This window comes from Salvelinus alpinus, chromosome 4 (genome assembly GCF_045679555.1).
Source record: "Salvelinus alpinus chromosome 4, SLU_Salpinus.1, whole genome shotgun sequence".
In the NCBI taxonomy this organism is placed as follows: Eukaryota; Metazoa; Chordata; class Actinopteri; order Salmoniformes; family Salmonidae; genus Salvelinus; species Salvelinus alpinus.
The window spans coordinates 45,069,145-45,082,527 of NC_092089.1; the positions used below are offsets into that span (position 1 = coordinate 45,069,145).

The window sequence follows — 13,383 nt, forward strand, 5'->3', positions numbered from 1 at the left end:
TTTGTGTTTTTCAACGATAGTTTATGCTTTATGCCTCTTTGCCTGCTTCAATCCCAATTTTCCCTTCTCTAAACCTAACCTGTTCTTTTCCTCTCCCCCCTCCCCTAGGAGGTGGGCTGTGGTGCTAGTCTGGGGGTGATCTCTGAGTCTCTCCTGGTGACAGGGGGCCAGGGCTGTGTGTCCTTCTGGGACCTGAACTTCGGGGACCTCCTCCAGACGGTCTACCTGGGCCAGAGCAGCGACGGCCAGGGGGTCCGCCAGCTCGTGGTGCTGAACAACGCCGCCATCGTATGCGACTTTGGCTCCGAGCTCAGCCTGGTCTACGTACCCTCGGTGCTGGAGAAGCTGGACTGAGCAGTAGCAGAACAGGGACAGGCTCCACACAGTGGCCTGGAGGAGTAGATGAAATGGTCAGTACTGACAATGGGGATACATGCAAATGCAACTCATTTTGGCCCTACACTACACTGCAGTTGGACAATCTTCTTGGAAAGAGTTGACGTGATTGGCTAATTTAGATCGTTAGCACTTCACCCGATTAGGTGGGAGGGCATTTCTATCGCAATACATAACGTTTATTATAAAGCTAATGTCTGGTTGGAGAGACAGATGTACAGACAGACAGACTTACAAGTGGTCAACCTGCCACAGGGTGAGGTCTGTCTGACCAGAAAGATGACCCTTGACCTTGTTAGTAGCTCAGGGGGTTTGTATCCAAGCATTGGATGGTTTGGGGTACACACACCCCAAGGGGTTACCATCCAACAATCAGTCCGTCACTGCACTCTATGCTGCTGTCATTGGCGGAGTGTTTGATACCACGCCAGCCAATCAGTGTAGTGCAGCTGTGGAAGGCTCATGTCATGAGGGCTGTTGGGCTAAGCTAAGCAGTTACTAGCATGCGTGTGTTTTGTGTCCTGGGAAAGAAACGGTCCCTTTTTATGGTGAAAACACTGCTGACAAAAATCCTTCATTATTGTGTGTGTGTGTGTGTGTGCGAGATAACTGGATACGATTACTGTAATGAAATGCACCTTGAGAGGGGGTTGTTTTTATGTTGAAATGTATTTATTAGTGATACATTTTAAAGTAACAATTTGAGATGTGTATATTATAATGTGCAGATGTCATAAATGTAGGGTTAGATTTTTTTTTTTTTTTTTAAACATTGGTTATGATATTTGTAATATGAATATTTTCGAACTGAAAAGGCTTAAGTGTTTTCTTGTAGTTGGAGATTGAAGGGGAGAGGTTCCTTGCCTTACCAAGCCTCAGGCTCTGATTTTAGGGCTACTGTTGCTGCAAGAGGACCCATCTGGGCCCCTAAGAGCCCTTTTAGCTGTAGGAGGCTCTATACCTCTAGACTTTCTGATGTGCATCTGAAGTTGTGGTAGCTCTACATTGGCTGCTCTCTTCCCATGTTGACTGGGCCCAGGAGAAATGTCAGATCATTTGAGATTGTGAATATATTAAATTGCACTGTTTTACGTTAGTAACATTGTCATGCTACCATTGTATGTCTTGTTCTCTGACAAAAAGGTTCCATTGAGGGTACTTTTTAAATGCCTAAAATTGCTTCCTCTTGAAAAACATCTTACAACGGAGTTTCTCTGTCTCCTATGTCTTTCCCAATACAATGAAACGGTCTCTTTACTTTCCCTTATCTCTGTAATTCTCTGCTTGTGAGTTTCAGAACCCTATCAGGCATAAAAGGAGAGGATGGGTAGTGTACCAGTAATGTGGTGATAACTCCACCTTGGCCCAGCCAGTCTTTTCAAGTGAGCAAAGGAGTCAGCGAGGGCCTCAGACTAGGAATATGAGGAGTTTGATGGTACCCTCTAGGTTGGACCCTCTCTACTAACTCAACCTTTCTTCTAGCCCCTTAGCTCTGAGTGACCGTAGCGCTAGCCTGCAGACACACGCAATGCAGAGAGAGCGTAATGGGCTTGACATTAGCCTACTTGGTTACTTACACCCATAGCTGAATGTAGATCCGTGACGCTTGATATTGAAAAGCAAATCCACTCAACTTCTACATACAGAAATATAACACTAACCTGTGCACTAACTCTTAACCCTCTCAAATGCACATACACACACACTAGGCACTTTGAAACATAATGTATAGAAACACACACATCAGACTTGTGAATGCAGGGGTGGACAGCTTTAGTCCTCAAGTGTTGCGGTGTCTGCTGGTTTATCAATAACATGAATTGAAGACAAAGGAAAACCCAGACACACGCCATCCTAGAAGGACTGGAGTTGTGCATCCATGTTCTATTGTAACATTTCTAATTTATTTTGTGTTTTTTAATGTAAATAATAGGTAAATGCTTTAGTGTGTAGATTTATAATTTGAAGATAATTTTTTACTTCCTGACCAAATGGTCTCTTTCTGGCAGTGTGGTGTGGTGGGGGGGGGGGGTTGATGATGATGACTTGGGTCTCTAAGGAATGAATGTTGAAGGATATAAACTGCTGCCTGAGTTGGGCAGTAAAATATGGTTGTGTTCCAAGTCCTTTTAAGCTGCCTTTCCTTATCTCCTTGCTTGCAAATAATGATGCGATAGTTATTTAACAGACACCCATCCATTGCAACAGTTCACACACATTCAGTCACAAAATGTGGCCTATGCAGGAATTAAACCGCACAACTCTGGTGTTGTGAGCACTATGCTCCAAACATTAGAACGTTTATGGAACAGGAATTTTCTTACATATGTTTCCCAGCATTCTGCCACTGTACTATCAGTAGTGATGAAAGGAGATGAGAAGGGAAGCATTTAAGATAATTGGAACACAGACCATGTCCCCTTGATCTGTTCCTTTTGGTCCTACAAAATAGTTGACGGAGGGAGGTGCAGAGAGAAACCGGTGTAAATATTGTTTTTGTGGAATCATAGGCCTGCTCTGCCCCCCTCCGCCCGAACCACCTCCCTTCTTCGGTTGGCTAGGGTACACAGACTGTGGTGGCGGTAGCAAATGTTCTGGACTATTTTTAACATGGGAGCAAAACTTTGTACTAATTTCCAAATAAAGAGGCTTTGATACCTTGTCATGTGGTCTGTAGTCTGTGATGTTTGTAGAAAAGTGGATACTCACTTGAGAAATAAACCATACATCAATTCAAACATTCCATAAGCTGTGGGTGTGTATTTTAAATACAGTAGTCAAAACCATGACAACGTAATAACATGAGGGTAGTCTACATTTATTCAAGATATATTTACAGTGTTAATGAAAGACAAGAAAAAAATCTTAAGACGTGCCGATTCATGTATGCGGTTACCATAACGACACCTTCGTCTGCAAGCTCCTCCGCCACCCTTTGGCCTCTGTCTGCGTCACCTTAGTGCAACCATATCAGTCACTACCGTCATCATCCTAGTCCACATGAAGAGCCCAAGCCAACCCCGTGCCTGGAGCGACCAGCTGTACGAGGGGACCATAGACACTGCTGCTAGGAGGGCGTGCTGGGATTGTAGTGGTGCCGAGTGGCCAGCTCTGAAGCAAGGAGTGAAGAACAGACCCATCTGGTACAGGTAGAAACACAGACAAAGAGAAGGAAAGAAAAGACGAGTGCACCGTGATTTGGTCCCAGAAGCACAGCCAGGCCACCAGTGATGGGAGGCGGAATGTATGACCCCTGAAGGGCCCCTAAAGCGACAGAAAGGCCCAGGTTCAAACCAACCCCTAGCCCCTACCAATAAGCACTTCTAGTTGTGATTCTTGGAGTTTCCACCATTCTAGTCATTTTGGTTCATTAACTAAGAATCAGAGAATCAAGGTGAACTAGTCCTAAAGGCTACAGGTCAGTTTGACACGGCTATGAAGTGAGAAAGAAAGAGGGCATCGTGGCTCCTGTGTTTCAGTTCTTGTTGAGGCTCCAGAGGGGGTCTAGGCAGCTCAGGGGGTCATCTCCCCCCTCCTCGCGGGGCCCCTGGTGGAGGCCCTGGCCCTCGGCAGGCTGCAGGAAGCTCTGCTTAGTGACACGGTGCTTCCCCTTGCACCCACCACCCTCCATGGAGAAGGCCTCAGGAGTCAGAGAGGCCAGCAGCTCCAGGGAGTTTGGGGCTGGGCCAGAGGGAGGGGCTGGATCAGGGGTCACCTCTGGGACCGCATGGTTATTGGCTGTGGGGGGAGAGGAAGGGGCAGTGGCATCCACACCATTGGGTGGTGGGGACTGAACCTTCTCTGGGGAGGAGAGTGGGGGACTGAGGGAGGAGGGTTGGGTCTCTCTGGGAGAGGGGTCCCGGGTGGGGGCGGTGGCTAGCTCTAGCTCTCTATCCAAGGGCAGGTCGGTGGGGGGGATGAAGGGTTGGTCCTCCAGACCAGAGGGGGCGCCAATGTCGAGGACAGGGTCCATGGCTGGGTCAGTGGCACTGGGAGGCCGGATGCTGAGTTTGGCGATGGTGGCCTGAATGGAGCTGATGGTCATGTCACCTCCCAGAACTATGTCCTGTTGGGACTCCTGGCGAGAGTAAGGCTACAGGGAAAAGACAACCAGACAATATTTAGACAGGAGTGAGTAGTAGTGTAGCATAGACGGGTTGGTTGTCAAGCAACAACAGCGAAACATGCACAACTATGGGGCAAAACAGACAGGGTTGGCTTAGATTGTTGACAACATGTAAACTATATTTAGTCTCCAATGTTTATTGAAAACATAAATGTGCACAATGAACACTTGTTGTCTCTCAACTACATCATTACAGTGGTTGGTTAGCTAGCTAGTGAATTTTTTGCCATATTAGAATTGACATGAAATCAGTCAAAACACCTCAAAACAAGACATGGTATCAAGAACAACATAAAACTAGCTGAAACAACTCCCCACATGGCAGTTTCTTGACATTATTGCTAGCTATCTGGCCATCCAGAATCACAACTCATATACTTCTGCCCCATTGAAGTGTGCGCATAGTTTTCGTGACGTTGTCAGCTAACCCATCTATAGGGCCTCTCAATTTTAGCTTACATCGAGTACCACCAAAATCGAAGCAAATAAAATTGTTTTTCCAACTACATTTTTAATAGGAGCATATTTACGACTTCAATCACCACTACTCACTATCCATTCAGGTGTCTGAGACTCTAAAGCCTGAATGCCAAAAGGATCAAACTGGCTCAGTGAGAGACTGGGCTCACCTTGGTGGCAGCAGTGCTGGGTGTCTTGCTGCAGGGGGCGGTAGGGAGGTAGCCACGTCTCTGGAGGACCTGCTCAGCGTGTTTCAGCACAGCCTCGTAACAGAACTTCAGGTGCAGCTGTGGACAGACACCAGAGAGAGGAGACACCTTGAAGAGCCATCACACCAACAAACACTGACTCAATGCACTGGGAGAGTAACATGAGCTTTTACTAGATAACTTGCCTATGTGACGTCACTCTTACGAGACTGCACATTTAACCCCTTGTAAAGCGGGGAGCTCGTTAGGTGTGTGTCTCTAACCTTCTCCTGCAACATGTTCTTCCTCTGCTGCCTCATCTTCTTGACCAGTAGAGGTAGGTCAGGGATGCTGTTCCCTGCCTCCAGCTCCTGTACCGCTGCATACAGCAGACAGAGGGCGCCGGTACGCCCCACGCCAGAGCTGAGGTCATGGAGAGAGACCGGGTTAGTGGCAATACTCACATACACTTGGTTTTGATTAATCATCATGATGTTTGGTGATCTTAATAAAATAGCATGTGTGTGTTACCTGCAGTGCACAACAATAGGTGTGTGTAAGGGCCTCTGGTGCAGGTAGTATCCATGAACCTCCTGGATGAAGCAGATTAGATTGCTCTTGCTCTCAGGAAGACCCCTGGGAGGGGGAGGGGGGGAGAGAGAAGAAGTGAAATGGTATTCGTTAGCCAGATATTAATTTCCATGCATACAGTGGTTATTCAGTTGTTACTGTGTGGACTCACAGCTCAGGCCAGGAGGTGAACTGTAGGTGTATGACGGTGCGTTTGAGGCTCTGGTCACGATATTGCAGGCCAATCATTCGCTCCACGTGGGTGGGCGTGGTCTTCTGCGTAGTCAGGGTGACTGTGATTGGTCCCTGAGCAAGCTGCTGGCCGCGTTCTGTCGGGAAATAGCGCAAAACCTTTCCCTACGGAAACACAGTAAAGAAACCGACTAAGAGTTGGGGTTCTTTCAATAAATGACAATGTGTCAATCAAAATATGGACTGATAACTTCCAATGAAATAATAAATGTGTTTTCACAAACATTTAGTCTGGAAGTAAATAAACCATCGAATCAAAGTTCTGCATTATCCAATTATCCTACCTTTTATTCCTTCTTGGGTAAAAAACAAACAAACAGGTGGTACATCTACCACCCACGGTAGTAAGCCTTTATGAGCGACCCCTAGAACGGCCCATTCCTTCTCCCCTGAGTGTGTGTTCATACCTTATCTAACTCCTGCTCTGAGACCAGCATGACCACCAGCGAAACCTTCTGCTCCCACACCATGAGCCAGAAGTCGGCAGCCGTGCCCGACAGCGGCGCCTGCGTGGCGATGAGGCGCGGGCAGTAGGGCGACAGCTCCTCCACAAAGCTGCCGTTGATGTAGTCGTCCTTGCCCGAGCGCAGCAGCACGCGGTTACAGTCGTAGGGCATCACGTCCTGGTGACGGTTCTTCATGGTGTAGCAGCGGGCGATGGCGATGGACAGCTGCCTGGCATCCCTCTCCTGCCCCTCCTGGAGCTCCTTCCAGCGGGCATCCAGCGGCGACAGTCCACCTTCGTCCACCGACGGGCGCTCCAGAGACTCCACGGCCGACCGGAAGCGTTCGAGTTCGCTGCAGAGGCGGGCTACGCGTTCGGGGGCTTGGTACGGGTCACCCTGGATCAGCCGGACGCCCTGGGAGCTCTTCTTGCGGCGCTCCCCGTCTTGAGGGTCAGCCTTGGTGGGTTGGAGGACGTTGGCGGGGGCCTTGGGGCCGCCGGGCTGGCTCTCTGGGCTGGAGGAGAGCAGGTCGTCTGTGATGGAGTTCTGGCGCGGGAAGAGGGAGGTGGAGGGGGATGAGGAGGAAGGGAGAGAGGGTGGACCGCCAGGGGTGGGGGCTGGGGAGGGCCTCTGGGGGGCCAGGCCTAGGGAAGAGGGGCCTGGGGAGGGAGAAGGGGAAGGTGAGGGCGAGGGAAGGATGACGTTAGGTGGGAGGGCCACTGGAGGAGCTCCAGCAGTTGGTGGAATCATGTGTTGGGGAGGAGGCCGAGGTTGGCCCATAGAGGTGGGCTGTGGTGGGGCTCCGGGAGAGCCGTTCACACCTGAAGGAGTAGCGTACATGGTGGGGGTCATGGGGGCTACAGGCTGGGGAGCCTGGGACTGTTGGGGGGCTGAATGAGGCATTATAGGTGGCTGGTAGCCCTGTGGTAACTGGGGCTGGTAGACATGTTGGGGGGGTTGACCAGGGAGGGGCATCTGGGGCCCCTGAGGTGGGAGGGGGCCCCTGGGCAGGTAAGCCTGAGGGAGGTGGACATGATGGGGCTGGGAAGCAGGGGGCATCTGCTGGTGCAGGCCAGGGGGCATGGGCTGGCTGGTGGGGGGCAGGTAAGCCTGGGAAACTGGGGGCATCGGCTGGCTGTTAGGGGGCATCTGCTGATGAGGGCCAGGGTGCATTTGTGGATGAGGGTGCATTTGCTGGGCGTTGGGATGCATTTGTTGTTGTTGGGAAGGCAGCATCTGCTGATGAGGGTGCGGGGGCATCTGTTGGTTGGCAGGTTGCATGTATGGTTGGGAGACAGGGGGCATGGGCTGGGAAGTGGGGGGCATCTGTGGGTGAGGGCCCCTTGGGATCATGTGTTGGGGCTGTTGGGGAAGGTAGCCCTGCTGAGGGTGTTGAGGCTGATAGCCCTGTGGTAACTGGGGCTGGTAGCCATGCTGGGGTTGTGGCTGGGGCTGACCAGGATATGGTTGTTGATACTGGGGGGGCATGGGCGGCCGGGGCTGGTGCTGGGGGGGCATGTACTGTGGGTAACCCTGCTGGGCCTGGGGTCGGGGCCCGGGCATAGCCCTGGGGGCAGACTGGTAGCCAGGGGGCAGCTGCCCAGGAGGGTGTTGGTACTGCTGCTGTGGATGTTGGTGTGGTACCTGGCTGGGCGCTTGCATGGGCACCCCAGGCTGGGTCATGTACTGTGGGTACACACCCATCTGTGGGGGAACAGCGTAGCCTGCAGAGACAGTAGGTGGTACAGGGTGGCGTGGGGCTGAGTTATAACTGGGGATGGGGGTCTGGATACTATCTACTGTAGTAGTGGAGGGACGGAAAGGGGCACGGGCAGGCCCGACTCCCCCAGTTTGGGGGGCTTGCGGCTGGGGAGGGCCATAGCCAGAAACAGGGGTCTGCTGGGGGGGTAGCTGAGGGAAGGGTCCGCGAGGGAAACCCTGGGCGGGGAGCGGGCCAGGGAAATGGTGCGGGCGAAGGTTTGGGGGGAACTGAGGGGTATAGAGCGGTGCCCCAGGTGCCCCTGGCCAGGGTAACGAAGCATTGCCACCCAGATTGGCACCAGGAAGGAAAGCCTCAGGTCCAGGGCGAAGGGCAGAGTGCAGGGAGGGGTGGTCGGGGGGTACACTACGGAGCTCGTCAGGCAGGTCTCCTCCCAGGCTCAGTATAGCAGCGTTGATCTGGGCTAGCTCAGCATCCTCCAGACTAGAACAGGCAGAGTCCACGTCTGAGCCCCCCTTGGACCCCAGGGACGGTTTGGCTGCAGTGGGCCGAGAAGGGGGATTCTTCTGGGTCTCCCTGTCCAGCACGGCCTTCCTCTCCTCCTCCCTGGCCTGACACAGAGTCTTAGCTCTCTCCAGCAGGCGGGAGGACTTGGTCTCCAGGTCCTCGTAGAACTCCTTCCCCTCCTGGGACTTCTTCATCAGGTCCTCGTAAGCCTCGTAGGACGCCACCAGGGTCTGCACCGTGCCGTTCCACCTGAGAGTTGGAGCGAGAGAAAGGAAGGAGGAGAAGAGAAAGGGAGAGGTGAGATATCTTCTTCAGTAACAATGACATGAGGCGAATGCTTATGTTTCTAGTGTTTCCATTTGTCTGCTCCGATTTGTTTGTGTGTTCTGATTCTCTTTATTGGCCCCGTCCCTATGGCCTTGGACTGGAACAGCGTCAAAGTCCTTTGACCAATAGTACTGGTGTCCCACTAAAGCCCTTCCCAAGCCCTTGCTCACTTGTGTTCCGTCTCGGCGAGGCCCTTGCGGACCGAGGCGTATTGCACGTTGGCTTCCGTCAGAGCCTTGAGGATGTTCTCCTGGGCAGACAGGTTCTGGTCGATGTACACCTTCACCTGCTCATACTTCTTCAACTGCTCCTCAAACAACCTCTATAGGGAGGGAGAGAGGGGGGAGGGAGGGGCAAATGTTACATATAGTGTGTTAAGAGGCATGCATTAGTCTAGTATTTCCTGAAGATCAAACCCACACACAATGTCCTGTACCTTCATGTCAGTGCGCTCGGTAGTGACAAGGGAGGAAGTGATGTCGTCCTGCTGGATGAGGTCACGCAGCTGTTTTTCCAGGGTGCTCCTCTGGTCCCTCATCTCCTGCACCTTACCCAGGATCCTCTTCATGCACTGCAGCCCCGCCACCTCCTCTGTAGGAACACACACACACACACACACACACACACACACACACACACACACACACACACACACACACACACACACACACACACACACACACACACACACACACACACACACACACACACACACACACACATTTAGAAACACTCCAAATGACACCATAACTCTTTTCCACTTTCCTATACCCACCCTGGTTGAGTTGGGGCCTCGGCAGGGCTTCTCTCAGGGCATCCAGTGGTCCCCCCAGCAGCCTCAGGTTACTGATGTGCAGGTTCATGGCTCTGTGCAGCTCTGTGTTGGTGAAGCTGGCCTTCTCATGGGCCTCCATGTACTTCTCCAGGTCCCTGCGGATCTCAGCCAGGGTCTGGGCATGTGCCTGGGGGTGCAGCTCCGCCGCGGGGCCTCCTCCCACCGACTCTTGCAGCGCCCGCACCCCGGCCTCGTCCTCCTCCAGCACGTCCCGGATCTCCCTCAGAGACACCTCTACGTCCGTGAACACACCGGACAGGACTGAGGGAGAGAGACATAGGGATAGTAACAAAGGCTGTGTGAGTATGTGTGTGTGTGCGTGTGACATGTATATGTGTGTGTCCCAGGCCAACCACTCACCCTGCATGGACTGAATGAGGCTCTTGACGGTGTCTGGTCTGACACTGAGCGCAGCACACTTCTCCATCAGTACAGGGGGGATGTGACTGTACATGTCCAGGTTATCTACCGAGTCTGGCTCCAGACCCAGAGAGTCCATAAACTGCCTGTAAACCCAGAGCTAGATCAGTAACCACACAAAGTCACTATATTAAATCGTAAAAGGCGTACCGAGACGACACAAATACACACACAGCCCTTCCGACTCTCCTACTCACTCTAGAGTCTCATTCCTGCTGTCTATCTTGGCCATGATGTCCCGTAGCAACTTGGCCTTCTCTTCACTGTAGAGAGAGGAGGCCTCGTGGGCAGCCATGGGCACCAGCTTGGCAAACAGGTCTGGGCCTGTGACACTGGGATCAGTTGGGTTCACGGGCAAGGCCTTCACCAGGGGGGCACCTAGAGAGGACATGATGACAATGAAAATCCAAATATAGTATATGAAATGCAGGAGAGGTTGTGTGTGAGGAGAGGTCATAGGTCAGGGTTCAATGTGACCTTTGACGGAAGCAAGAGTCTCCAACGAGGGCACAGTCTCATGGTAGATGAAGTCATTGTCTTTCTTGGCAGAGTTGAACCTACAAGGGACAGGGGATAAGGAAGAGCAAAATAAAAGGAGAAGACGGATCAGAAAGAGTTGACTGTCTACCTATCTCAAAGATTCTACCAACCTACCCACAATCATAAGTGAATATAGCTGCTTACTTTCCCCCTATCACATCCATGGTGAACTTCAAGGCCTCCTGCACACTGTCCGGCTGACCCTGCTCAAACAAGAGAGAATGAAAGATGAGGGGAAGGAGCATAAAGACAGTTCCTTTGTTATTGTAAGCTTGATAACAGATACAAAATAATCCATTTCAGAATGCCAAATGAAAAAGGTTACACACACAGTCAATTGGAAGGTGACTCTACCTTGGCCAACTTGATGGCTTCACTGAGTTTGTCTAAGGAGCTCTGCAGGTAAGCCAGCTGTTAAAAACACAAAAACACACAGCTTTAAAAAAACAGGTGTATGAGGAGAGACATTGGTAGGCATGTAGAGGAATGGAGGTATGCAGAGGAATATACACGGGGGGAATAGGGATAGTCAAGAAGGTGACATACCCGCTCTCCATATTTCTGTTGCTCCTCAGCCTGCTTCCCCATATGCAGCTGAAAATAAATAATGTTATTCAATAAAAGAGTATCCGTAAACCAAATTGAGAACACATTCGCAATACACTCCCTCACAACTCACTGTCCTGTCTCAAACTCACATGGGCGATGGACGCAAAGTAGTAGATCTTCATTTGCACCAGTTTCTTCCAGTCCTTCTGGATCTTACCCAGCATGGAGGCCGTGTCAGAGTTCTCCAGAGCCCTGCACGCCTCCTTATAGTAGTCCACCACCTAGACCAGGCCAACAACAGAACAGTCGCACACCTGGGTCATACTCATTAGGGCATACCGTAGCGAAACGTTTTGCAACAGAAAACAATTCGCATTTTCTTATTGGATAAGTTCAGCTAGTCCCTCCCCGTTTGATGCCTATTGAGAACGACCGCTCTATTGCAACTGAGGTCTAGAGGGTGTAATCGTGCCCTGCTACTATGTCTTGTGTTGAGAGGAGAGAGAGATTTACCTGAGCACTGATGCGGGCTACAAGGAAACTCTTCCTGTTGTCCAGCATGGACTTCTCCAGGAGACACTCCTGAGCCTGACCCTGAATGGAGACAAATAATAACGATGAAGTGTGTGTGTGTGTGTTCATGCTTGTGAGAACACATGCATGTGTGCGTGCACGTGTGTGTGTGTGCGATAGTTACCAGCATGAGGTTGATGTTGAGGTTAAGGATCTGGTGACTCATGTCCACGCTGAAGTTGTGGCTGAAGTGGTCCCTCAGGTAGGAGAAGGCCCCCGCGGAGCACTGGAAGTGTGTACATGACACCTTCATCCCCTAGAGGGAGAGAGAGAGGGGAGGAAGGGAGACAGAAGGGAGTGAGGATGTAAGCGATAGAAAGAGGAGGGCAATACAATGGATGTCAGTGTGAGATGTCATGGAGAGAGAGGTTAACGTGTTGCTTCTGCTCACCTCTTCGGACACCCTGTTATCCATGGCTCCCAACATGGAGTGGAGAGCACCTACAGAGAAGACAACATCATGGCAATCAGGACATAGCTGTTTGACGGCTGGTTAGGCCCTCAGTGCGGATCTAAGGTCACTTTTACACTTCACCACTCAAATGGTTCAACTCACCCAGGTTGTAGAGGATGCAGGCTTGCTCATAGCTGATGTCATCATGAGTGACTGTTTTTCCAGAAAATATTTCTGTCCTGATAGGAGAGAATGAAATTGTTGACACACTGTTTTGCATACATAAGGGTGTGGTGTGTGTCTACATGTTTGGGCCTGTCTGTATTTGTATGTATTATGGATCCCCATCAGTTCCTGCCAAGGCAGCAGCTTCTCTTCCTAGGGTCCAGCAAAATTAAGGCAGTTATATGCAATTTTAAAAACATTACAATACATTTCACAACAGATTTTTACGACACATTAATAAGTGTGTTCACTCAGGCCACTACTCTACAACCACATATCTACAACACAAAATACATGTGTATGTGTATAGTGAGTATGTTATCGTGTGTGTGTCTGTCTGTGCATGTGTGTGTGTCTTCACATTCCCGGCTGTTCCATAAGGTGTATTTTTATCAGTTTTTTTTTTTAAATCTGATTGTACTGCTTGCATGAGTCACTTGATGTGGAATAGAGTTCAATGTAGCCATGTTTCTATGTAGTACTGTGCGCCTCCCATAGTCTGTTCTGGACTTGGGGACTGTGAAGTGACCTCTGGTGGCATGTCTTGTGAGGTATGCATGGGTGTCTGAGCTGTGTGCTAATAGCTTAAACGGACAGCTTGGTGCATTCAACATGTCAATGCTTCTCGCAAATACAAGTTGTGATGAAGTCAATCTGACCTCTACTTTGAGCCAGGTGAGACTGACATAATGTTAACTCTCCGTGTACATTATAGAGCCAGCCGTGCTGCCCTGTTCTGGGCCAAATGTAATTTTCCTAGGTCCCTCTTTGTGGCACCTAACCACACGACTGGACAGTAGTCTAGGGCCTGTAGGACCTGCCTTGATGATTGCATTGTTAAGAAGGCTGAGCAGCG

The 13,383-nt window shown here is 50.7% G+C and overlaps 2 protein-coding genes across 6 annotated transcripts in view; one reads left to right on the forward strand and one right to left on the reverse strand.

Annotated features, from left to right (window-relative positions):
• Window positions 1–3,058, forward strand: part of LOC139573688 (sterol regulatory element-binding protein cleavage-activating protein-like) — a 33,627-nt gene extending 30,569 nt beyond the window's left edge. For all 4 annotated transcript variants that reach the window (XM_071397437.1, XM_071397434.1, XM_071397438.1 and 1 more), the window contains exon 21: window positions 109–3,058. In XM_071397437.1, coding sequence (XP_071253538.1) covers window positions 109–354 — 246 coding nt within the window. In that variant the 3' untranslated portion in view covers window positions 355–3,058. The remainder of the gene's footprint in view (window positions 1–108) is intronic.
• Window positions 3,059–3,193: 135 nt separating this feature from the next.
• Window positions 3,194–13,383, reverse strand: part of LOC139573687 (tyrosine-protein phosphatase non-receptor type 23-like) — a 32,158-nt gene continuing 21,968 nt past the window's right edge. For both annotated transcript variants that reach the window (XM_071397432.1, XM_071397433.1), the window contains 20 exons: window positions 12,465–12,541; window positions 12,300–12,349; window positions 12,033–12,164; window positions 11,849–11,929; window positions 11,485–11,616; window positions 11,333–11,380; window positions 11,141–11,197; window positions 10,931–10,989; window positions 10,724–10,803; window positions 10,444–10,624; window positions 10,187–10,332; window positions 9,767–10,087; window positions 9,428–9,582; window positions 9,162–9,313; window positions 6,399–8,913; window positions 5,912–6,096; window positions 5,701–5,805; window positions 5,454–5,592; window positions 5,152–5,268; window positions 3,194–4,489 (listed from right to left, as the gene is read on the reverse strand). In XM_071397432.1, the coding sequence (XP_071253533.1) occupies window positions 3,872–4,489; window positions 5,152–5,268; window positions 5,454–5,592; window positions 5,701–5,805; window positions 5,912–6,096; window positions 6,399–8,913; window positions 9,162–9,313; window positions 9,428–9,582; window positions 9,767–10,087; window positions 10,187–10,332; window positions 10,444–10,624; window positions 10,724–10,803; window positions 10,931–10,989; window positions 11,141–11,197; window positions 11,333–11,380; window positions 11,485–11,616; window positions 11,849–11,929; window positions 12,033–12,164; window positions 12,300–12,349; window positions 12,465–12,541 (5,350 nt within the window). In that variant the 3' untranslated portion in view covers window positions 3,194–3,871. The remainder of the gene's footprint in view (window positions 4,490–5,151; window positions 5,269–5,453; window positions 5,593–5,700; window positions 5,806–5,911; window positions 6,097–6,398; window positions 8,914–9,161; window positions 9,314–9,427; window positions 9,583–9,766; window positions 10,088–10,186; window positions 10,333–10,443; window positions 10,625–10,723; window positions 10,804–10,930; window positions 10,990–11,140; window positions 11,198–11,332; window positions 11,381–11,484; window positions 11,617–11,848; window positions 11,930–12,032; window positions 12,165–12,299; window positions 12,350–12,464; window positions 12,542–13,383) is intronic.